The 26,354-nt window shown below is 45.6% G+C and overlaps 2 protein-coding genes across 8 annotated transcripts in view; one reads left to right on the top strand and one right to left on the bottom strand.

The window, feature by feature from the left end:
• The window catches only part of LOC137415350 (E3 ubiquitin-protein ligase TRIM7-like), a 43,973-nt gene extending 38,071 nt beyond the window's left edge, over positions 1-5,902 (top strand). The window contains exon 8 of the mRNA XM_078770201.1: positions 5,243-5,902. Coding sequence (XP_078626327.1) covers positions 5,243-5,769 — 527 coding nt within the window. The 3' untranslated portion in view covers positions 5,770-5,902. The remainder of the gene's footprint in view (positions 1-5,242) is intronic.
• Positions 2,221-26,237, bottom strand: LOC137415194 (uncharacterized). Of its 7 annotated transcripts, none has more exons than XR_013621856.1 (4): positions 26,137-26,217; positions 25,921-26,029; positions 23,883-24,002; positions 2,221-4,299 (listed from the first exon to the last, which is right to left on the bottom strand). XR_013621856.1 is itself a non-coding variant. In XM_068100774.2 (4 exons), the coding sequence occupies exon 4, from the start codon at positions 18,642-18,644 to the stop codon at positions 17,151-17,153; it is 1,494 nt and encodes a 497-aa protein (XP_067956875.2). In that variant the 5' UTR covers positions 18,645-20,526; positions 23,883-24,002; positions 25,921-26,029; positions 26,137-26,237; the 3' UTR covers positions 15,249-17,150. The 7 variants fall into 7 exon arrangements, 2 of the variants coding, with proteins under 2 accessions (XP_067956875.2, XP_067956882.2); XR_013621857.1 differs by lacking the exon at positions 2,221-4,299 and adding an exon at positions 5,343-5,471 and having other exon boundaries at positions 26,137-26,220; XR_010982019.1 differs by lacking the exon at positions 2,221-4,299 and adding an exon at positions 14,522-15,232.
• Positions 26,238-26,354: the final 117 nt, after the last annotated feature.

The following is a 26,354-nucleotide window of genomic DNA, read 5'->3' as shown; positions in this document are numbered from 1 at the left end:
AGAGGGACGACAAGTCGTTCATCATTGACATCGGCGGCAAACCAGACCGCATCTCCATGGCCCCCCTCAAGCCAGCTCATTTGGACCTCGACCAACCTCCAAGGTTGGCCCTTCCTCCACGAAGGGGCCGTCCCCCGTCAACCAAGCCCCCCGCCCGACCATCCACCGCCACGCCACCTACCACCCCCACACGAATCGCCAGGGGTCGTTTCGGCCGGGTCATCAAGACCCCCCTCAAACTGACTCTCCCGGTGCAAGTTAATTCTGGGGGGAGGGGGGGCGCATGTAGCACTTACCGGAAGCATGACACAATCAGCTTGCACCGGCCGATGACGTAACCGGCGGGCGGTTACGTGCCCGGACTCACCCAGACATTTCCGGACTTGCCTTGCCCGGGCGGACTCTTGATTTGCATACCACGCCCCGTTGAGAGGCGTGGCTGACTTATTTGCATACCACGCCCCGCCTGAGAGGCGTGCCTTTTGTGTGGTGAACTTTTGATATAAATTGCCGCCCGTGTTAACGGGCTATTCAGTCCTTTTGAGTTCTTTCGAGTTGAGCTAAAATAAATAGCTCAGTGAAACTTCGTTCCTGGTGTCATCCATTTTGTCCAGCTTTATTGTGCAAGCATAGCTCCACAGCAGGACCTTTGGATCCCAAGCCCGCTGCCCAAACCGTGAGGCCAACACCAGGTGATAACGACAAGTTGAATTCCAGGAATTCAAGATGAATTTGACCGATCTGTTTTTTTTTGCTTTGGCCATGGTCTGCAGAACTGAAAAGTGATCCCCACCTCGACAATCAGCTGAACAGACCAGGTAGGCGCTCATATGTACCCGAAGTGACTTTTTAAAGAAGATACTCCAACTTTAGTTTTGCACGTCGCAGATGGGACCGACATTTTTTTCCACGCCATCCCGACATAGAAAGTACCAGCGTACTCTCTGATATTTACACGAGTAAAAAGCTCGTCAAAAATGATGGGTAGGAACAATTTATTCAATGGTGCAGCCTCGTGAGCGTGCCAAAGTCTGAAGCCTCGGCCTAGTGTCAGGTGTACTCATATGTTTTTTTATTTATTAGACATCTTACGGATGTAAATGAAAACTCGTTTTACTCTGCACACATTGCACGTCAGGTGCAGCAAATTTCACCTCCCTGCCCCTTTTTTTTTTTTTCTTTACGCTGTTGTACACCACCCTTGAGGCTTGTTTTGCATGCCACCACCTACACCTCCAATAGAAGAGACAATTACTATTTCATGGAAAATGTTTTTCATGATTGTTTTGTCCTCAAAAATAGACCATAGTGAATACATTCGTTTTAAAAGATTGGCCTTTAAAACCTACCCTTGTGAAGGGGGACAGACATCTGGAAAAACACACAAACTGACAATGTGGTTTATATGGTAGATAGAGATGTCTGTACTATTTTGAGATATGGGAATAATAAAATCACAAAAATCCCATTTGATTGTAATGGGGTGAAATTGATGTCATGGAAACCGTTAACATTTAAAAACAGCTAAATTGATTGTTATCTCCACCTCCAAAGGTGAACGGAGGTTAAGCTTTCACCCATTGGGCTGTCTGTCTGATCGTTTGTCTGTCTGTAAGCAGGATATCTCCAAGGCCGTCTTAACGCATGGGCACACTGGGCAGTTGCCCAGCGGCCCCACGATTCTAGGGGCACCATGCTGCCATATTGTTCACGAGAGATCTCTTGGCACAGTGGGTAATTACTCGACCTCTCGTTGAAAAGGCCTGGGATTAAGTTACGAAATAAGACTGCAGCAGATTACATTTCATTTTTTATGCAAATGGTATAACATGCATTAACCTTATTTCATTAAGATTTCCACTCATTTATTAACTGTATAAAATACAAAACAACTTTCACTGCGCATCCCGATTGCCATTTGTTGAATGACGTCACGCACTTCTTGTTGAAGTTGAGTTGAAGAGTCTAATTATCTGCAAATAATCCGGAAGAATTCCCATGCTTTAAACACGCGTCATGTTAAGGTGTATAGAGCAGCTTAACATGTCCTTCCACAGCATGGCATTATGATTAAAAAATAAATAACCAAAATAATGATAACATTGTAACAAAGCATATATTAATTAATCTAATAATATTAATATCAATAATTATATTAGTATTATTTGCCAACAATAATAACGAATGTTTAAACCCCCCTCCCCCACCCTCTGCGCACATCAACGAAACAAGTCTCACTGCGCATCCCGATTACCATTTGTTGAATCTTGCATGACGTCACGCACTTCTCTCCAATTTATTCCAGCAAACGCCGTCAGCATTTCACAGCGCCAACTATTTGTCTTGTCACTCTTGTGAATTGTGAATAGTGAGCATCTTCCATGCTTATGTAATCAGGTTCGTTGTCAATTATAATGCATTAACCACCAAGATTTGCCGAAATGATTCTCAAAGTGGGCGGGACGGGGCCCCGGCGGATTGCTTTGCCCAGGTGGGACATTGCTCTGAAGGCGGCCCTGGATACCTCAAAAGGTCATGGGTGAATACGGACAATTTGGTGGACAGAATCTGTGTTTTACAAGGACGAATTGATTTGATTTTCGTGAAGATTCAAATCAAGATCCAGATACGTCAATTTTAAGTGATTCTTCACCATTGAGAGACCGGGACAAAAACGATATATAGCACAATATCTCAAAAAGTTATGGACGGATTCAGACAAAACTCGGTGGACGGATTGTGTAGGTGACAAGAACAAGCCGATGACATTTTGGTTCAGGTCCGAATGCAGATCGGGCCTATCAGTGGGACACAAAACGTAAACTCAGGTGTGTGTACTCCAGCTCCAGCGAGTGCCATTCCAGGTTTATCTGTTTTGATGTTTTCGCCGTTTTGATTTTGGTAAACTAATTCAGCGACCAAATCTGCAAATCTTATTCAAATTTCACGTCAATCGGATGTAAATTGACCATTTTAGATAAGTTTGACCTTGACCGCTTGAAAACATGGCTGACGAAAGGTGATCCAGCAAATCCACTGATTTCAAAGTGCTGATGGAGTAGAATGTGGTGATGCAAACCGGAAGTCTCTCAACAACGTCTCTCAACAACAACAACGACTGTTGTTGTTTCGTATCCAGCCATCGGCTGTTGGTTGCATCATTTTCTGGAAGTGTGGCTGTGCCACAGACGCAGTGCCACTATTAACAGTAATAACTACAAGGGCACTCGGTAGTGGGCATACCTCTGGTGGAGGGCATACCACCGGCAGAGTGCATACCCCTGGTAGAGTGCATACCCCTGGTAGAGTGCATACCCCTGGTAGAGTGCATATACCTGGTAGAATGCATACACCTGGTAGGGTGCATACACCTGGTAGAGTGCATACCCCTGGTAGAGTGCATACCCCTGGTAGAATGCATACACCTGGTAGGGTGCATACACCTGGTAGAGTGCATACACCTGGTAGAATGCATACCCCTGGTAGAGTGCATACACCTGGTAGAGTGCATATACCTGGTAGAGTGCATACACCTGGTAGAGTGCATACACCTGGTAGAATGCATACCCCTGGTAGAATGCATACACCTGGTAGGGTGCATACACCTGGTAGAGTGCATACACCTGGTAGAGTGCATACACCTGGTAGAGTGCATACACCTGGTAGAGTGCATACCCCTGGTAGAGTGCATACCCCTGGTAGAATGCATACACCTGGTAGAGTGCATACACCTGGTAGAGGGCATACCAGGGTGATTCATTCCATTTTTGTCCCACTGATCAGATCCGGATTCGAACGTTCACCAAAACCGAATCACCTCTTCCTTGTCACACACCCAACTTATCCACCAAGTTTCGTCCGAATCTGTCCATAACTTTTTGAGACATCGTGCTGTATATCATTGTTCGCCCGATCATTCAATGGTGAGGTTGGTGTTGGCTTCACGGTCAAGGTGGCTGGCTTTTAATATTCGGGTCCTGAGTTTGAGCCCCTGCCATGATGTTGAACACCAGGTGAGCTGACACAGCCTGTCATCCTTTTGAGGTGGGAAAAATGAGTACCTGCCGACTGGTAATGGGGGCATTGCATCAGTGCACGTCCCGCCCCCAGAAAATGATGCAGCCAAACAGCCACAAGCTGCATCTGAACCACCACCACCAATCAATGAAGAAGAATCCCGAAAATAATTCTCGTATCCGGATCCGGATCTTCACCAAAATCGAATCAATTATTTCTTGTCACCTCCCCCACCGGTACACCGAATCTCGTCCGAATCCGTCCATACCTTTCCGAGATATCCTGCACACAATCAGACAGGGGAGAAAACATAACCTCGGTCCACCTTCGTTGGTTGGAGGTGACAATAAAATTCCTTTCACGCCATTTCATTGGCTAAGGAGTGCAGTACTGGCCAGGTCACCACTCCGACGCAGGATAGTCGAATGGTTTATTACTCCCAGTAAGCTGGTACTCACCTGGTCCACCTCGGAAGGATGACAGGTTGGGTCAGCCCACCTGGACCCGGTTGCTCGAAGCTCTCCAGTGGATAAATATGTGATATCCTTCCAGAAACCGGGCCCAGGTGTTATTTTAACGGTAACGACAGGTGCTCAATCTCAGGACCTGAAGATGTTAAACCAGCCACCTTAACCGTTAAGGTAACACCAGGTTTATGTTACCCCATAACCCATTCACAAGATGTTACAATTTCCATGAAACGTCATTATTTTTATTTTAAAAGAAAATCGCACGAAGGCGAAAATTAAATATCCGGATGTACGGGGGAGGGTTTTGTTATATGGGAACAAGAGGATGTTCGGGGGAGGGTTTTGTTATATGGGAACAAGAGGATGTTCGGGGGAGGGTTTTGTTATATGGGAACAAGAGGATGGTCGGGGGAGGGTTTTGTTATATGGGAACAAGAGGATGTTCGGGGGAGGGTTTTGTTATATGGGAACAAGAGGATGGTCGGGGGAGGGTTTTGTTATATGGGAACAAGAGGATGGTCGGGGGAGGGTTTTGTTATATGGGAACAAGAGGATGTTCGGGGGAGGGTTTTGTTATATGGGAACAAGAGGATGGTCGGGGATTCCTAACCAGGTAAAGAAAGGTGAATTGTGTTTCGTAAAGAAGGTGAAATTAATAATGTATTTAATATTTCAAATGTTATAAAAGAGATTAATGTGTTTGTGTTTCTGTCCGTTTGTCTGACAAAGTCTGTGACCCCGTGTTGTGTCCACAGATGGACGGACCCCGAGTCTGGACCCAAACTCTGCACATCGACGGATCAAGATCTCCCGGGATCTCAGGACGGCGAATCGAACCGAGACCGACAATCATCACCCGGAACATCCAGATCGGTTTGATCGTTGTGCACAAGTTCTTTCCTCTGATTGTTTCTCCTCGGGTCGTCATTACTGGGAGGTCGATGTGAGGTCGAGTAGTTTGTGGGGAATCGGAATCTGTTTAAACTCCATACGGAGAAAAGGGGGAGGGAAAGAGTGCTGGTTGGGAAGGAATACCGAGTCTTGGTGTTTAGAGAAATTTCAAAACAAATACTCAACATGGCACAACAATCAAGATACCCTCCTGTCCGTGCCGGGGAATCCTGAACGGTTTGGGTTCTTGTTGGATTGTGAGGAGGGAGAGTTTACGTGTTTCGGGGACTCGCGGGTTCTGCACGTGTTCAGGGGGAACTTCCGGGTCCCCGTTAAACCCGCGATTGGGGTTTATGGTGATGGTGCCTCCGTGCAGTTTTGCTCCTTTTAATGATTTCGTTCATTCCGTTTTGTTCATTCATTCCGTTGTGTTCATTCATTCCCTTCTGGTTATTTACTTTGTGATTATAACAATGTATTCACAATCTGATTGTTGATTTGTTAATAAAGTTTATAAAATTAAATAGATTTATTGTTTTTCTAATTTAGTGTTTGATGAAAATGCATTTATTTCCTTCACATTCCTCACATAGTTACAACAATATCTGGGCATGACGTATGTCTCATGATTTTGGGATGAGAGAAAAAGTCATGGGACGTGGTTTTCTGAATTGTTTGAGTGAAAAAAACCCCAAGAATCACATCAGACTCCATCCTCATCCTGTCAGACTACCGTCTCCACCACCAACACACAACTATTAATTATTTATATATTTATACACGACACCACCATATAACCACAACTTCTACCGACACGTGATGGTTGTACCCCCCAACGGAAGTCGCTGGTCAAATCTTCCCCTTTCTTCCTGCTGCCCGGATTCATCAAGTGCTGATCGGTCCCCATGGACCGGCCCTTTCCCTCTTGTCGCACTCAAACTCTCCTCCTCACTCTCACTCTCACACTCTCTCCCTTGCTCTCAGACTCTCTCCCTCGTTATCACATTCTCTCCTTCCCTCGCTCTCACTCTCTCCCTCGCTCTCACTTTCACACTCTCTCCCTCGTTATCACATTCTCTTCTTCCCTCGCTCTCACTCTCACACTCTCTCCCTTACTCTCACAATCTCTCCCTTGCTCTCACATTTTCTTCTTCCCTCGCTCTCAAACTCTATCCCTCTCTCTCACACTCTCTCCTTCCCTCGCTCTCACTCTATCCCTCTCTCTCACACTCTCTCCCTTGCTCTCACACTCTCTCCTTCCCTCGCTCTCACTCTATCCCTCTCTCTCACACTCTCTCCCTTGCTCTCACACTCTCTCCTTCCCTTGCTCTCGCTCTCACACTCTCCCATGCTCTCACACTCTCTCCTTCCCTCGCTCTCACTCTCACACTCTCCCTTGCTCTCACACTCTCTCATTCCTTCGCTCTCATTCTCTATCCCTCACTCTCACACTCTCTCCTTCCCTCGCTCTCACTCTATCCCTCTCTCTCACACTCTCTCCCTTGCTCTCACACTCTCTCCTTCCCTCGCTCTCACTCTATCCCTCTCTCTCCCTTGCTCTCACACTGTCTCCTTCCCTTGCTCTCACTCTATCCTCTCTCTCACACTCTCTCCTTCCCTCGATCTCACACTCTCTCCTTCCCTCGCTCTCTCTCTTTCCCTCGCTCTCTCTCTCTCACTCTCTCCCTTGCTCTCACTCTCACACTCTCTCCCTTGCTCTCACTCTCACACTCTCTCCCTTGCTCTCACACTCTCTCCCTTGCTCTCACACTCTCTCCCTTGCTCTCACACTCTCTCCTATGCTCACACTCTCTCCCACGCTCTCACACTCTCTCCTTCCCTCACTCTCACACTCTCCCTTGCTCTCACAATCTCTCCTTCCCTCGCTCTCACTCTCACACTCTCTCCCTTGCTCTCACACTCTCTCCCTCGCTCTCACACTCTCTCCTTCCCTCGCTCTCACTCTCTCAGCCTTGCTGTCACACTCTCTTCTTACCTCACTCTCACACTCTCTCCCTTGCTCTCACACTCTCTCCTTCCCTCGCTCTCACTCTCTATCCCGAACTCTCCCTCGCTCTCACACTCTATCCCTTGCTCTCACACCCTCTCTCCTTCCCTCACACTCTCTCTTTCCTTCCCTCACACTCGCTCTTTCCTTCCCTCACACTCTCTTTCCTTCCCTCACACTCTCTCCTTCGATCACACTCTCTCTCCTTCCCACACACACTCTCTCCCTCGCTCTCACACTCTCTCCTTCCCTCACACTCTCTCTCCTTCCCACACACTCTCTCTCCCTCGCTCTCACACTCTCTCTCCTTCCCTCACACAATCTCTCCTTCACTCACACTCTTTCTCCGTCCCACACACTCTCTCTCCCTCGCTCTCACACTCTCTCTCTTTCCCTCACACTCTCTCTTTCCTTCCCTCACACTCTCTTTCCTTTCCTCACACTCTCTCTCCTTCACTCACACTCTCTCTCCCTCGCTCTCACATTCTCTTTCCTTCCCTCACACTCTTTCTCCTTTACTCACACTCTTTGTCCTTCCCACACACTCTCTCTCCCTCGCTCTCACACTCTCTCTCCTTCACTCACACTCTTTCTCCTTCCCACACACTCTCTCTCCCTCGCTCTCACACTCTCCTTCCCTCACACTCTCTCTCCTTCCCTCACACTGGACAAGTGGAACCTCTCCCTAACCTGTTCCTGCAGAAACAGGGCAGGATGACACCTGCACACCACAGAGTATTCTGGTGTCTGAAGAGCCAGGGGTCCCAGATAGGGCTTCTGACATGTCTGAGGAGGAATCCTATGACATTGAGGAATTCCCCACATCGTGATTCCAACGTCTTACCATCGCAAATACTCAGGTTTCTGAACCAGACTTTTAGAAAAATATATATTTAAATAAAAGATCATTTTTCTGATCTACCTGGGTTTATTGAAACGGCAAGGTGTATTATTCGCCGACCCAGTGACCACAATTGCACGGAACCCCAATGCAGTAGGTTTAAAGGGGAACGGACATGAGTATAGACATCAAATGCTTAACATGAATTAATTGTAGCAACAAAAAAGATTAAGTTTGGCGCAAAAATTGTTGCTCTAGCATGCGTGAATCGTGAGATATCCGAGTTTTAAAATGCCAATAGCAGACGATTTCCCTCGCGTTGGCCAGCATCTCGTGATGACTATCATCATCATCGTGACGTCATCGGAGGAAGCTGATGTGACTTCGCAATAGTAAACAATGGCAGACACCGACAGACACAATGGCGATCGATTTTGATCTCGGGCGCTTCCAAAATACTGAATGGTATTCATTTTTATGTCTCTTTTTTAATTGAAAAAGTTTCTTTTTCTGGTCAATGGAATACATAACTAATATTTAATTAATGTTCGGTGCCGTGAGGAAAGAAATGGATAGAAACACAGAAACGAAATACGACTTTATTGACTTAGTGCAGCACTGCAGGTGTATCAGTTGTAATTGTGTCATTATAGCACTGTCTATAATGCAAGCAATCTCTGTGTGTCTGTCTGTGACCGCTGTTTCTCGACAACCACTGGTCCGATCTAAGTGAAACTTGCCAGGTATATTGCTGGGGACCCCCCTCTCCTCCTCCCCTCTCCTCCCCTCCCCCTCCCCCTCCCCCTGCCCCTCTTCTCCCTCACGTTTATACACGGAATGCCGGGTACTTCCCCCACCCCTCTCCTCCTCTCCCCCCCTCTCCTACCCCCCGTTCCCCTCCCCTCCTCTTCCCCTTCCCCTCCCCTCCCCCGCCCGGCAATGCCGGGTACTTCTGCTAGTAACTAATATTTAATTAATGTTCGGTGCCGTGAGGCAAGAAATGGATAGAAACACAGAAACGAAATACGACTTTATTGACTTAGTGCAGCACTGCAGGTGTATCAATTGTAATTGTGTCATAAAAGCACTCTCTATAATGCAAGCAATCTCTGTGTGTCTGTGTGTCTGTCTGTGTGTATGTCTGTGACCGCTGTTTCTCGACAACCACTGGTCCGATCTAAGTGAAACTTGCCAGGTATATTGCTGGGGACCCGAGGATGTGCCTTTTCAAGGTTTGCTATTAATCGGACAAGTGGTTACCAAGTTATGGCCATTTATTTCGCAAACACATACGTTTTGTACGTGAACGAAGGAACAGCGAAGGACGAGAGCGAAGACCGTAGGAACGATGAAAGTTTTAATTTTTCTTTGCACGTACGGTCAAGCGACAGCGAAGGAACCGCGTGTGTTTGTTGTTTCTGCCTCGCGGTTTGAAAATTGAATACTTGGCCATTAAAACTAATTTGCGATTAATCGTAACTGCGATATGCGAACCCCCGGACAGTGAGGCCTTATTTTTGGTACGTACGTCAACGTACATATGTCCACGTACTTACCTCCCCGCACGTACGGGCACACACTAGCAGCAGCCACACAACGACTGGGCATGATTCCAACTGATCGTAACGAAAACAAAGCGATGTTCTGATCGTCACGAAGCCAACAAGGCTTTAAGAACGAAAACCTGGGTTACTTCGCAAACGTCATTTCCGGTTTGCGGTTTTGACAAAACTGATTTTGCTTGTTCGGCGATATTTTGACGAATTCTAATAAAACCGCAAAGATATTTGTGAAATGAACTCAATAGAAGTGTTTAAGATATGTTTATGTTTCGAAATCTGCAAAGTTGCTTTGGTCGTGTCCGTTCTCCTTTAAGGAACACATTGTTGAGGCAAAAAACGAGGTAAAAGGATGATACGCATATTTCCCTTTCCTTTCCTCTTTTACATCTCCTTGACAATTCTTGGTAGCCTCAATATAAATGGTGGTGCGAACCAGTCTAGGTTCTCCAAGTGGTCAACCTTGTAAGGCAACGGAAACTAGATGTGGCTTTCTGACAAGAAACCCACTCTACTCCATCGTCTCATGCTACCTGGAATCGAATGATGAAAAAGGCCGGCTACTTTAGCGATTAAACCTCTCGTACAGCAGGAGTTGCCTTTCTAATTAATCCCCATTTTTGCCCGCTCCAACTCTCATTTCAGGAAATAATCCCAGGTCACTTCGCTTCACTGGATTTTGTTGATGGAGACTTCAATTTTACTTCAATAAATGTCTACGCCCTTTCAAAGTCTACTCCCAATAGTGAACTCTCAAACCTATCTCCTTCTTCCAAATCCTGGTGGCGTCTGGTCAAATCTGTTTCCGGTGTTTGTTCCACCCTCCATCCCCTCCCTCACCTCAAACGGCTACACAGCTGACTCCGCACGTGAAAAAGCTGAATACCTCAACTCTGTGTTTGCCTCAAAATCTTGTGTTCAAACCCATCTCTCTCTGTACCCACCATACCCAGTCATACCCAGCTGCTCCTGGACTCTGTGTCCTTTCCTCCTGACAAGGTGGAGAAGTTTCTGTCAACTCTTGACTCTGATTCTGCAACTGGACCTGACGGCATCAGCCCACAGGTCCTAAAATCCTGCTCTGCCGCTCCATCTCACCCTCTCTCTGTTCTCTTCGCCCTCTTTTTTGCTCAAGGTCATCTGCCAGCATCTTGGAAATCAGCAAACATTACCGCTTTACACAAAAAAGGTGCAAAAACAGATCCTTGCAACTACAGATCAACCAGCCTTCTCCCAATCATCAGCAAAGTCATGCAATACATCATTGTTTCGGATATCAAATCTTGCCTCTTCTCCAATGGCTTGATCTCCGATCAATAATTTGGATTCAGACCAGGTCATTCTACTCTGGGCATGCTGCTACTGCTGTCTCAACAATGGATGGAGGTCCTCAATGTCAAAGAGGAAATTAGAGCTGTCTCCCTTGAGTATATCACGTGCCTTCAATACGGTCTGGCACCCCGCTCTGCTCACCAAACTCTCCTCCTATGATATCCATGGAAATCTGCACGCATGGCTTACGGACTTCCTCTCTGGTCGAAGTCAACGTGTGGCCCGAAATGGCCCATTGGGAGTACTTGACAATGTGCCAAGTTTCAAAATTTTCCATTCAGTAGTTTCCGAGAAATATTTTTTAATTATTTGCGTTTAATCCAAGATGGCTACCATACCACGTGACCTATGACATCACAATTATCATATAAACATTCTGCATGGGTGTCACTTCTATCCTGAAAGTTTCGTCTCAATCGGACATATGGTTGCTGGGATAAACGAGGTCTAGCCCGTATGGACGGACGGAAGGACGGATGGACAACCCGAAAACATAATCCTTCCTGCCACCTTCGGGGGCAGAGGCATAAAAAGCAAATGAAGGCAACATCCCTCAACATAAATGGAGGCCGCAGCTGTATGCGGTGTCTCGAGGTGTTACAACTATTTCAGAAAGAAAAGATTGATATTTTCAGGTTACAAAACACATACACCAACCAATCTTGTGAAGACGAGTGGCACAGAATGTTTGAAGGGTGCCTCTTTTTCTCCAGTGCCGTTGAAGAAGCTAAAGCGGGGGTGGCAATAATCTTGCATCCTCACCTTCAACCACCTGAGAATCACCTCAGAGAGATTTGTAAGGGTTTCTTCATCGCTGTGGATTTTATCAGCAGAAATCAAAAGGTTAGCATTATTAATTTGTATTGCCCCAGTCACAGTGCTGAAAGGGCTCTATTTCTTCCAAAATTAGCGGATTATTTAAGCACTGTTGATTTGACGAGTTTAATTTGTATGGGGGGAGACTATAACTGCACACTGAACCCTCGACTGGACAGGAACACTCATGAGCCACATCCACCCAATGCAAGGTCCTTGGCGCAACTTGTGAAGAAATACAAACTTGGAGATGTATGGCGATTACAAAATCCAAACACCCATCAATATACATAGGTGTGCTGTGCAAAAAAACAGTTAACTATGGGCCGACTGGACAGATTGTACGTGAACCAAGGAATGGTGAATCTGGTTGGGAGAACATGTGTATGTCCTGGCTTTTCTGATCACCATATGATTGTAATGGAATATGAAGTGACCAATATCAGCAGATGATGGAAAAAAGACTCTTCTGGTCGAACTGGTCAAAGAGCGTGCTGCTGGAGCAATGATTCACCTGCGGATGAGCAGAATAAAACTCGAGACTCCAAACAAAGATTTCTTCAAAATTCAGATGGCCGCCAACAGTTATCGGCAGATTCAGAGTATACGCTCGTCCGATGGTGTACTGACTTGCCAGAGTGACATTGAATACTCAATGCAAGAGTTTTACTCAAACTTGTTTTCGCCAAGAACTGTGGCTAAAACGACAGCAAATGAGATGATTGAACTTCTCCCATCTCTTTCTGAAGAGCAGCAACGTCAACTGGAATGTGACATTTCTCTTGAGGAGCTCACTGCAGCATTAAAACAACTCAAAGACGGCAAGGCCTCTGGACTTGACAGACATCCTGCTGAATTCTCCAAAGTTTTTTTGAATTTTCTGGGTCCTGCTCTAATTGAGACTTTTCATGAGACCTAGATCAGGGGCAATTGCCCCTTATCTGCAGGAGAGCTGTCTTATGTCTTCTTGCAAAGAAAGGGGATTTGCAGCAGATTACAAACTGGTGGCCTGTGTCATTGCTAAATACTGACTACAAGATTGTGTCAAAAGTGCTTGCAATGTGTCTTAAGAAGGTCATCTCTTCCTTAGTTGGAAATGACTAAACGTATTGCATACCTGAACGATCCATTTATGACAGTGTTGTTTTTGGTTGTAGATTTGATTACTATTGGTCAAACTGCGTCTCATGGTTTTGGGTTACTACTCATGGTTTGGGTTTTGGGTTTTGGGTTAGGAGAAAGCCTTTGACAGTGTGGATCACTCATTTTTGTTTGCAGTTCTTACTCGAGCAGGATTTGGAGAAAATTCATTTCTTGCATAAAACATTTTATATAACAATGTATCATGCCTGCTAAAAGTAAATAACAGTCTGTTTCATCCTTTACCCTTTCAGTGTGGCATCCGTCAGGGCTGTCCACTGTCAGACATGTTATACACACTGTCCATCGGACCTTTACTGGCTCTCCTTCGTACCACCTTATCTGGGTTGTCCTTGTCAAACAATTCCAAAGTTGTTACGTCAGTGTATGCGACGACTTGTGTGTTGTGGTTAAAAACCAGTAAGATGTTTTTGAGCTATTCCGTTGTTTTGCCAAATTGGAAGTTGCTTCATCAGCAAGAGTAAACTGGAACAAGAGCTTAACTCTTTCTCTGTGTCCAGATACCCTTTCCTCATCACTGTCTTCACACGCGGTTCCCCCAACTCTTCCAGGAGGAATGTTATGGAAAATGTATGGGTTTAAATACTGTCCTGTCCATAGCTTTTTTTTTGTTTGTTTTTTTGTATACAAGATCGAGGCTCGTGAAAGAGCGAACATTAATCACACAGAAAGACAAACAGACACATAAAACAAATAACATCGGGAGCGGTAGACAAGATGGGGAGAGAGGGGGAAGGACACAAACACAACATTTGAGAGCAGGGACCGAGAGACATGGAGACATCGAGACATCTGTGGGAGGGAGAGGGCTTTGGGGAGGAGGCATGGGAAGGGGGGGGGGGGTGTGGGAGAGGTATAAAACATATGGACACTGCCAGGACTTCCAGGAAAGAAGTTGGAATTTCAAACAAGGTGGATCTGGGGTGAATTAGTGGGGGTAGAAAAGATCAAGGTTTTGGATGGGGGAAGATAAGAGATGGTGGTGAACAGCTGTTTTAAAGACCTGGAGGGAGGAGTGGGATTGAAGGGAGTGTGGGAGTTTGTTCCAGAGGCGGGAGAAAAGAGGAATGAAAGAGTGAAGGTGAGCAGAGAGCCGAGATTTCGGCAGTTTAACCATCAGAGGGTTGCTGGCAGATCTTGTGCGACCTGTAGGAATATAGACCTAGTAAAGGAATAGGAATAAGGAATATAGGAATATAGTAGAGCAAGAACAAGAGCTTGTTCCTATATTCTTGTAGAATATAGGAATATAGCTAGTAAAGACCAGCCTTGGATGAATAGCCGAGACAGTTTTACTCTGAGGCGACCAGCCGAATATATAGCAGTTATATTTGACGTGCGCGAGAGGAAAGAGATGTGAGGTATTTATCTCACGAAACACATGGGTTTATTCTGAAACCACAAACAAGTAAACACGACAAGGAAATTCAAAAAATAAATTTTAATGAAAATATATCAAGAAATAAAATGAAGGCCGAGGTAAAACTAAATCCTATTATGCGGTCTCACACAGTCTCAAAAACACACAAGTTAAAGATAAAATCAAAATATAACCCCTTCAGCCGACACTTAACTTGGCGTCGCAACGAGTACTTTTTGGAGCTTGGCGGCTGTTGAAACTGGGGTAGCCAGTCGTGCGGGAAGTGATCCAAAATGGTGGCATCTAATGCCACATGTCGAAGGCACTACAAGCGTGAGGCGAGCAAATTAGACAGCCTCCTTTCGATTCTCTCCCGTCAAGTGCAATGCAGCCTTCAGCTTCCAAGACCCCAGCAGTTGTCCAAAACCTTGTGAAAAACACTGCCAACGCAGCAAAGAGCACCTCGCTTCCCAAAACACGCCCAACACAGTCAGCACACAATCATCCATGATCAGAACAAAATCGTCCCTTCTTCTCCGAGCAAGAACCAGCCAAGAGAAAGCGACGCACTCTTCTTCCTCCTCTTGAGACCCAATCACCCAACGTCCCTCCCACTTCGCCCTGCCCACAACCTCTCGGCTAATCATGCCCCTCAGGGGCGTGGCCTGTTTCCTACGGTGCTTTCGAGGTGGGGCTTAGTCCGATCGGCAATGTTCGGGTTCTGTCGGCATGCATTGGAAGGTTGTTGTCATTAAAAGTAGGTTTTTCATGGCCAGCCTTGCAAATGTAAAACGTAAAAGAAAAGTCAGATAAAGAAATCACACTGGGGAAAACTAACCTTAATCCCTAACTAATTATCACTGCTTCACCCCTCGTGTGAGGACACATAAACAATCTTAAGCTACAGTTTCCCTCCTTAAATACATCGAGTTTTCTCCAACGCGTCCACAGTCCACGCTGTAATTATACAATCCTACCTTTACTATGGGATTCCATCATCTACCCCCACAAACGTAACAATACTTGGGCATCCATTTGGGAACTTCAAGCTATATGCAGAAGAACTGGGATGGTTCTGAGATAACATGAAGCAGAAACGATTAAAATGGAAAGGAATGCTCCATGTCTTGTTACATAAGGCATGGGTAACCATGATAAACATCCTGGAGCTACCAATCGTATGGCATAAGGCCATCGCACTCCAGCATCCTCAAGCTCTGATCACCCGCATTCAAAAGGATCTAATTGATTTTTTTCTGGGGAGGCCACCACTGGCTTAAGCGTTTATTTAGAGTTCTGGAAAAGTTTGGTCTCGGAAGTGTTTTTGTTGCTTACATTAAATGTTATGTGTTACGTGGTCCTCCCGGTGACTACCTGGTCTCGGTGACCCCCGGACCGTGAGAGGAACTCCGCCAGAAAGATCTATAATTTATACGCTTTCGTAACGCAATCAATATGAATTCCAGCCAATAATAAACCCCACACCAAGGATCCGGAGTAATCAATAATATATTCCCCAAGCAATATACAACCATCAACAATCAATCCAATATTACTAAGATGGCCATCTTATATATTCCCCACTCACGACCCCTTTTGGTCACTGTCCCTCACAATGTCTCTGGGCCCCTCCAGACCAAGGTGTAGGTTGGCTTCTCCGCACACGGGCGGTTGAACGAACCTCTGGCTGACGTGCTCCCAAATGTGCACGTCACGTACCGGGAACAACGGCTGCAGCGCACACCTCCTTGCCAAGCAAAGCGGGTAAAGCAACGCGCGGCTTGCCCAGCGCGCGAGGCCCAAGGTGCGACCCGTACGCGTCCTTGTAGATGGTGAGGCGAACTGTGCCGGATGCTTGGTTCCGTGCACGAACCCACGGCAACTTGACGTGTAAAGAGGTAATTACCCCGCGCAGGTAACTCCTTTCGCCAGATGGGCTTTCACACGCAGCATCCCCCACGCTGCTCAATATCGATACCGCTCGCGTCGGAGCTCGGCGAGGAAGAGGAAGAAGATCGCCGCTTCTGCCGGACCTCGTGTCTTTTCTTCTTCCGTTTCTGGTCTCCTTTTCCCCAGAAGGGCTCCTGACCCTTTAATCACAACAACCTTTAATCAACGACACATTAATAAGCAAAGACCTGAATAGTAATTCACATCAATTCACATAAATCCATAACACTCCCCCCCTTCAAGAAAGAAAGTTTGAACCCAGCGAAAACTTTCTTTGCCGGCCAACTTGGATAAACAAACCAGATAACTCACCCCCCCCCCCCCCCCCAAATCATCAGTTCCCCCCCGGGCACAGTTATCACTTAAAAATAAAGCAACAAAATTTCACACAATCCCCTAGATTAATTCCCTCTGGACCAAGCGTCAACCATTTCTAGTTTCTCTTGAATGACGGTTAAGAGGTGGTGACCAAAGCCCCCAAATTTAAACCTCTCGATAGCACTTTTTTGGGAGGCCCAGCTGAGTATTCCCTACATGGACGCCTTAAGGAATGTGGAGTTCACGGTTAGTCCGGGGAGGAAAGTTCATTACATGGACGCCTTTAAGAACGTGGAGTTCACGGTTAGTCCGTGCAGGAAAGTTCACTACCTGGACGCCTTTAAGAACGTGGCGTTCACGGTTAGTCTGTGTAGGAGCCCCGGCTCGGCGGCTCCCCCGTATATAGTGCTTCAACTTCTCCAGACTCCTAACAGTTACGGTGGGACCCCTGGTCCCAGCCGTTACCTGACTGGCGGTCTCCTTCTCGGCCAGTGCTCTGACGTTCATTCTTTCGGGAGGTGCCGTAACTCTGGGAGCCTCCATAGTAATATCGGCTGCTGCCAACCCCAAAACTACTGCCAAGTTGTCCTCTTCTGTAGACCTCTCGACGCCTACGAAATGCCTTCCCTACTGTTATGGTCCGACCCTCCAAATCCTTACCATTCCAATTCTTCTCTGCCTCTCTGGCGTCTCTTGTGCTTGCAAACGTGACAAAGCCGAACCATCTTGACCGTTGCGTTTCCCTGTCTTTTACCACCCGCACTTCCACCAGCGGCTCATATCTGTTGAAGACAGAGGTCAGAACTTCTTCCTCTGTGTTGAAGTTCAGTCCCCCTACAAATAACTTGGAACTTTTGTCGCCATCCCGAGCGGGGGTGGTGTTATTTCCCCTGCGGGGCTCTTTACCCACCCTCGGGTTACCATAAATTTGCCCCCCGGCCAAATCATTCCCGATAATCACAGATACTCCCTCTACAGGAAGTGTGGCTTGTAAACCGACGGTGACCGGTCCTGACACCAAATCGGATTCCAAATGGATGACATGAAGTGGGGCACTAACACAGCCACCGATCCCTTGTAACCGAACACTATCACCAGTTGCGGTACTCTTTGACAATGGCAAAATGCCTTCAAGCATTAAGGATTGATGGGCTCCTGTGTCCCTCAAAACCCTAACCGGTCTTGGGTTAGTCAAGTCTCCCTGGAGTGAGACCAACCCCTCATAAATAAATGGTTGGTAACTCTTCTGTGGGCGATTTCTTACGCTTGCCATCGCATTCGGAGTGGTAATAGTCAGACTCCGCTCTGGGTCTTCCCTTTTCATGAGGTAACAACTGGACATCAGGTGTCCAGGTTTCTTGCAAAAAGCGCAAGTAGGCCCGGAGGAAAAACTCGTGGTCTGCCTCGGGCCCCCCGAAAAATAAGTTTGTCTTGGGCCCGTAGCCCTCTGATTTCGAACAGGTGGGGTATCCGCGTTGTCCCCATAATCCTCTCGAGGCCGCCGCCATGTATTGTCGTTCTCTGCACCGGGTGTTCCATAACTCCCCTGCTGAAGTCTAGGCGAGGAGCTAGGTGTGTGGACCCCTATCCGGTGTGTTAAGGCATAATCATCTGCCATGGTGGCTGCGTCCCACAACTTTGGTACTTTCTTTTCCTGCAGGTACACTTTGATGTCCTCGTGGACACACTGTTGAAATTCCTCCACCAGCATCAGGTCACGCAATGCTTCGAAGTCGATCACGACTCCTTTCGACTCACACCACCGATCAAACATGTTTTCCTTCACTCTGGCAAACTCCACATGGGTTTCACTCTCCCTCTTCCTGGCATTCCTGAATTTTTGCCGGTAAGCTTCCGGAACCAACTCATAGGCTTTGAGGATGTGCTTCTTCAATACCTCATAATCTGCACATTGGTCCATTGGTAGCGCCGAATAAATATCTTGAGCTTTACCCACCAGCACACTTTGCACTAGTATGGTCCAGGCCTCCTCCGGCCAGTTTAACTGTCAAGCCACTTTCACAAAGTGTGGAAAAAATTTAGCGACTTCCTTTTCACTGAAGGGTGGAACCAGCCTCACATGTCTGCCCACATCCCAGGTGTTCTGGCTAGGTGTCGACCCCGTCAGCAAGAGTGGTACCTCTCCCCGTTCTCTCATTAAATCCAGCTCCTTGAATTTAATTTCTTGCTGAAGCGCCAGATCACGTTCCTTCAACTCCCTTTCGGCTTTTCTCTCCTCTGCTTCGAGTTCCCTGGCAGCTCTCCTCTCCTCTGCTTTTCTCCCTTCTAACCTTTCCTGGAGTTCTCGTTCCACTCTCCTTTCCTCTGCTTGTTTCTCTTCTCTCCTCTCTTCTGCTTTCCTTTCTTCTTCTTTTAACCTTTCCTGGAGTTCTCGTTCCACTCTCCTTTCCTCTGCTTGTTTCTCTTCTCTCCTCTCTTCTGCTTTCCTTTCTTCTTCTGCTCTTTCCTTTTCTGCTTTCCTTTCTTCTTCTGCTCTTTCCTTTTCTGCTTTCCTTTCTTCTTCTTTTATCCGTTCCTGGCTCCGTAATTGCAACTCCAGTTTCCGGAGCTCAACGTCTTCTGGTTCTTCGGGTAGCCACTGCCAGGCTAACTCGTCCCATGTTCCTAATCCCACCATAGATTGTATCACCGTGGTCTGCAACTCTGCCTTCCTCAAATTAGTTCGGACCTCCAAGTTAAAATGTTTGGCCAATTTTAAGAGGTCCGCTTTTAGTAACGCTCGGAACTGTGCCTCACTAGGGGTTACCGCAAAGTTCTGTGCCACAAACGCCATGGTGACTACTGGTAACACCTGTTAACCTTCACCCCAGAAATTTCCAACAAAGAAAAGCAACAGTATTACTATTATTGCTATTGTTGTTTTTTTTTTTGTTGTTGTTGTTGTTGTTTTGTCGACAGAGCAAAACAATTTTAGGAACGTTGGAAAAGTTCCCACTCTTGGGAATTCTTTCCCGGACTAAAATTTAGCAAATTTTATAGATCCCGGACGTAGACCCAATTGCGAATCCGCAAATTGTAATTTGGACGAGCCCCCAATTTCTGTTACGTGGTCCTCCCGGTGACTACCTGGTCTCGGTGACCCCCGGACCGTGAGAGGAACTCCGCCAGAAAGATCTATGATTTATACGCTTTCGTAACGCAATCAATATGAATTCCAGCCAATAAGAAACCCCACACCAAGGATCCGGAGTAATCAATAATATATTCCCCAAGCAATATACAACCATCAACAATCAATCCAATATTACTAAGATGGCCATCTTATATATTCCCCACTCACGACCCCTTTTGGTCACTGTCCCTCACAATGTCTCTGGGCCCCTCCAGACCAAGGTGTAGGTCAGCTTCTCCGCACACGGGCGGTTGAACGAACCTCTGGCTGACATGCTCCCAAACGTGCACGTCACATACCGGGAACAATGGCTGCAGCGCACACCTCCTTGCCAAGCAAAGCGGGTAAAGCAACGCGCGGCTTGCCCAGCGCGCGAGGCCCAAGGTGCGACCCGTACGCGTCCTTGTAGACGGTGAGGCGAACTGTGCCGGACGCTTGGTTCCGTGCACGAACCCACGGCAACTTGACGTGTAAAGAGGTAATTACCCCGCGCAGGTAACTCCTTTCGCCAGACGGGCTTTCACACGCAGCGTCCCCCACGCTGCTCAATATCGATACCGCTCGCGTCGGAGCTCGGCGAGGAAGAGGAAGAAGATCGCCTCTTCTGCCGGACCTCGTGTCTTTTCTTCTTCCGTTTCCGGTCTCCTTTTCCCCAGAAGGGCTGCTGGCCCTTTAATCACAACAACCTTTAATCGACTACACATTAATAAGCAAAGACCTGAATAGTAATTCACATCAATTCACATAAATCCGTAACATATGCAATCAACTTTATTCATTATTTAAAGTCAATAATGAACTGATACTTTCAGAGGGGGATTCGTCAGGGCCGCTCTCTGTCTGGTATTTTACATGTCTTGAGTATTGAACCGCTGTCGATAGTGTTTCGGAAATTTATTGTGGGCTTAAAAGTGTTGGCAGAGCATGAAATGAAAGTATCGGCCGATGCAGACGACGTTTGTGTTTTGGTGAAAAATGCCAAAGACGTCGTAGTCAGGTTCACTATGTCAATAAATTATATTTCGTTCAAAATCATCGTAGATTAGCAAACCTATACATTTTTGGAAAGGTTATAGCATAAGGAAACTAAAAATCAATGTTTACATTTGGAGAGATACCTGTATGGCGGCCATTTTGGATTTTCAAAGTGGCCACTGTAAAATACATATTTTGTTCTATTTCTGCCTCTAATTACCCTAAAAACTTTTTAAAATATACTAAACCTATATTTTCAGGGACAAGGAATCCAATGAAAGTATCAAATTAGTGCTATGGGGAATGGTAAGACACGAATCAAAGGTTTTGAATTGCAAAATACTGTCTTTATATTCGCGATAAGTTGCATAATCAAATACATGTTATCATTTTGTACAGGCAGTTAATAACATCAAAATGTGTCACAATAATTCACATCACCAAACATACACAGGCAGTCAGCAAAATCATATATACACATGCAGTCAGTATAACTTCACATCTACACAGGCAGTCAATGACAAAATATACACAGGCAGTCAATGGCATCAAACATACACGATTACAGAATATGCCATTTAGAGTTCGTCATCACTGTCCTGTGTGTCGTATCCGACAATATAGTCCGCATCGTTTTCACAGTCCGTTCCACACAAGCAAAGGTCGGTCAAATTGATTGGCAAATCGAATTGGTCGAATGGTCGATCGAAATCGAATCAAATCGATCGAATTGCTCGAATGGTCGATCGAAGCGATTGGTCGAATGGTCGAATTGGTCGAATGGAATTGGTCGATTGGTCTAATTGTTCGAATCGAATTGGTCGGAATTGGCAAATGTAAACATTGATTTTCAGATTTTACATGTAATAATAATAATAATAATAATAATAATAATAATTCATTTATTTTGTATAGCGCTTTTCAAGAAGCCCAAAGGCGCTTTGACAGAGTGGAAAACATAATGCATAACAATACATGAAAACAACAATTGCAAAAAGACAAGAATCAATAGGGAAATATTTAAAGCAAAAGGAGGGAGAAGGAGAAGAGATAGTCAGGGGTTAAATGCTGTGGGTTGAATGTTGAATGCAGTGTCGTTTCCAAAAATGGATAGGTTTGCTAATCTACCATGATTTTGAACGAAAAAACATAGTGAACCTGACTATTGGTTTGGTTGAAGAGAACTTGGAGTTATTTAACAAAGCGACAACAGCTGTCGTAAATTGGTGCAAAAGCCAGGCCTTGTCGACGGGTCAGGCCAGTGGACCTTGCCTTCCCTTCCACTTAAGCTCAAATGGAGTTTTGAAGGTATTAAATACCTGGGAGTGTTTCTTGGAAATGAAAATGTGGAAAAGAAGAACTGGGAGTGGTTGGTGGATGCCTTTGAGCAAAGACTGATGAAGTGGAGAGGCTTGCATGTTCAACTTTCATACAGGAAACGTGCTCAACAATCTTGTGGCTGGCATCCATTCTGTGGCATCGTTTCAAGGCGGTGCAACCCCCAGAAAGTTTGGTGAAAAACCTACAGAGGATTATAATTGACTTCCTTTGGAGCGGCAAACACTGGGTTCGTCCTGGACTGCTGAGTCTTCCCGTGGAAAAAGGAGGTAAAGGCCTTGTGGACTTGATCAGCAAGATTATGGCCTTTCGTATGACTGCGATTAATAACCCGTCGGACCGTGGAGTTATCTGTGGCCTCGTGGCCTCAGGGTCCATAGTGGTGGTGAGTCCAAGTACGCACCTCGAGAACCTGGCGCGTGTGCCGATACCTTGGCTGTGCACACTGAAAAATCATCACAAGCTATCAAGTTTGGTCTCCAAACTTTACGAAGAGATCCATCTACTTGATACAGTTTACTAAACAGTACTTAAGGTTTCATCTATCTATAATTCCAGTAATCTCTGTGTGTGTGTCTGTGTGTGTGTCTGTGTGTGTGTATGCGACCGCTGTTTCTCGACAACTACCGGTCCGATATACTTGAAACTTGCCAGGTATATTGCTGGGGACCCGAGGATGTGCCTTTTCAAGGTTTTAAATTAATCGGACAAGTAGTTACCGAGCTATGGCGATTTCTTTACCAAACTCCGCAAGCCGTTCGCTTTGGACCAAACCATTTCATGTAAATAGAGGGGGGGGGGGGGTTGTCACCGTACTCGCAAGCCGTTCGCTTTGGACCAAACCATTCCATGTAAATAGAGGGGGGGGGGGGATTGTCACCGTACTCGCAAGCCGTTCGCTTTGGACCAAACCATTTCATGTAAATAGAGGGGGGGGGATTGTCACCGTACTCGCAAGCCGTCCGCTTTGGCTTTGCGAATGGACCAAACCATTTCATGTAAATAGAGGGGGGGGGGATATAATTTTAGATATATATATAGTACGGGCATGCCCTAGTTTAAATAATGACAATAAGTCCTGCTCATTTGATTGAGAAATGTGATGAAGATATCTCAAAAACTTGTGGATGGATTCGGAGGAAATTTTGTGGAGAGATTGGAAGTGCGAGGAGGACGAAATGATTAGATTTTGGTGAAGATCCGGATCAGAGAATTATTGAAGTGATTCTTCACCATTGAGTGATCGGGCTGAAACGACATATAGCAGGATATCTCAAAAGGGTAGACGGATTTGGACGAAACTTGGTGGAGAGGTTGAGTGTTTGAGAAGGACTAATCGATTCGGATTTGGTGAAGATCTGAATAGGGATTCGGATATGAGAATTTTTTAAATTCTAATTGATTCTTCACCATTGAGTGATAGGGCTAAAATTGATACAAAGCACAATATCTCAAAAAGTTATTGATGGATTTGGACGAAACTTGGAGGACAAGTTGGGTGTGTGACAAAGAAGAATCGATTGAACTTTGCTGAAGATCCGAATCCGGATATGAGATTTTTAAAATGTTTTTAAAAGTGATTCTTCACGAGAGTGATAGGCCCAAAAACTATATATAGTATGATGTCTCAAAAATTATGTCGGGATTATGACAAAACTTGGTGGATGAGTTGGAAAGGTGACAAGAACAATCCGATTCGATTTTGGTTATTACCTTTCGGTGATCCTGTGAGATGGTTCTCCTTGTTTCGGGACTCGGTGAAGAACCAGGCAATCTTCTTCTTATTATTTTTCTTCTTCGTTGCCTTCCACATGCTCGTCTTCTTCTTCGATACTGTCATAGATCAATATTTAATAAATCGATTAATTGATTAATCAATAAATCAAAAATACCATTTAGAGCCAAATCACTTGGTTACTGTGCTTGTTGTAATATGGTTGATGTATGTTGTAATATGGTTGATGTATGTTGTAATATGGTTGATGTATGTTGTAATGTGGTTGATGTATGTTGTAATGTGGTTTTTGATATGTTGTAATATGGTTGTTGTAATATGGTTGTTGTATGTTATAATATGGTTGCTGTATGTTGTAATATGGTTGTTGTATGTTGTAATATGGTTGTTGTATGTTGTAATATGGTTGCTCTACGTTGTAATGAGGTTGTTATATGTTGTAATATGGTTGCTGTAATATGTTTGTGCCCTTGTCGTGCTGCTAAAATAACATCAGGTGGGTTGATTCAGCCTGTCATCCTTCTGACGTCGGCAAAATGATTACCAGGTTCGTGTAAACAAGGGGCACTGCATCAGCGGCACAGCCACACTCCCAGTAATAATGCAAACATCCGCCATAGGCTGCATATGGAATATAACAATGTGTGTGTTGTTGGCTGCTGCCTCCACACATGGGTGGGTTCAAGGAGATGGAATGGAGTCCTCCCAGGTCTCAAAGTATCCACCTGTGTGTGTGCGTGTTTGTAAATCAATGGATACGTGTGTGTGTGTGTGTGTGTGTGTGTGTGTGTGTGTGTGTGTGTGTGTGTGTGTGTGTGTGTGTGAGTCACTGTAGTTGTCTGCTATCTCTACAGTTTACACATTGGTGGGTTTCAAGTGGTGCAATGTAGCCCGAGCAGTGTCTACCTCCGTCTCTGTGTGTGCAGGTGCAAGTATGTATGCGTGTCTGGATGAGGAAGATGAAGATTCAATGCTCTCATTCCAATATGGAATGTTTTGACAAATTTCTCCTCCCACCGCTGATCCTCCCCAGGGAAAGTCTCATTTATTGAACTGTATTATTTATTGCAAACTATTTGTCGGATGTAATCGATAACTGTGTATTTATTGTAATCCTGTGTGTTGTGTTGAGTTGGTGAATCCATCATTTGACGGGATTTTCCTTGATTATTCACAAAAAGAACAATCCCCGAGTATTAACATTCACAATTATCATTCAGGGCATTAAATGAAACTACAAACTGGATAAGAAGAGCATCAGAAGGTGCACTCGATCATGACAAACACAGGTAACACAACAGAGTGCGAGGTGTCTCATGACGATGTACTTGTGTCGACAAAAAAAAACAGAAACATAGATTATAATGAGATTCCATGAGTGAACCATCTGATCCATCACTCAATGGGAGTTTTCGTAAAACGAAGTTCTAAAGGTTCACCTGGCATCATCACTTCCGGTTCCTGTGCTGTGAATGTGCGATTTTCACATCTGGAACTTCCTCAAAGATAAGTCTTTCCCAGTCGTTTTGTTGTTTACTTTGGTGTATAACTAGAAAACTAACATAACTAGTCCAACTCCTCCCTCCAGGTGTGCAAAACAGGTGTTCACCACCATCTTCCCCCATCCAAAACCTTGATCTTTTCTACCCCCGTTAACCTACCCTAAACCCACCTCCTTCAAATTCCCTGTTTTCTTTCCTGAAATCCCCAGAAGTTCCCATCTTGGTTATCCCATGGAAGGTCTCACGACCCCAACCCAACCCTCTCCTTTCCACAGATCTCCTGATGTTCCTGTTTTCCACTCTTGTTGTACTTCCCTCTCACCCCCCCTCGCTCCCTTTTGTTACATGTTCTATGTGTTGGCTCTTCCATGAGCCTCGACTTAGTATGTAAATAAAATCGTCCGTGTCCCACACCAAACGTCTCCGCCATGTTTCGTCCGAATCCGTCCACAACGTTTTCAGACATCTTGTTCACAAATAGATAAACAGACATGAAAACATAACCTCCATCGACCTTCGGTGGTGAAACTCATGAACTTGGATCTCTGTTCGTGTTTCCTCAGACTCCCTGAAGCTGACGTCATCATGCCGAACAACGCCAATCTTCATCCCGTTCACACTCTCTGCACTCGACACACTCTTTCATTACCACAGTGAAGCAAACACGATGTTTGTGCAACATTTCTCATTAATAACTTGTTAATCCCTAAACCCGGGTACAAGGACGGACATGTTACTTCTCCTGCTGATGAAGTTTGAGAAACGAGTAAGCATTTTCACAAACTAAGCCCAGAGGGGTGGAGCCTCGTACCGTGACGTCATGAAAAAAACGTAATGACGCAGTCTCGTAGAAAGAGCGCGATCTCCGCTCATTCGAGTCTCACATCACGCCACGTCGTTATTTTAATAACATCAGCTTGATTTTCAACTTTCGTTAATTTTCAAGTG

Source organism: Myxine glutinosa, chromosome 1, assembly GCF_964187855.1.
Source record: "Myxine glutinosa chromosome 1, kmMyxGlut1.1, whole genome shotgun sequence".
Lineage (NCBI taxonomy): Eukaryota > Metazoa > Chordata > Myxini > Myxiniformes > Myxinidae > Myxine > Myxine glutinosa.
The sequence above is the reverse complement of the archived record's forward strand: the minus strand, read 5'-3'. Positions and strand labels throughout refer to the sequence as shown.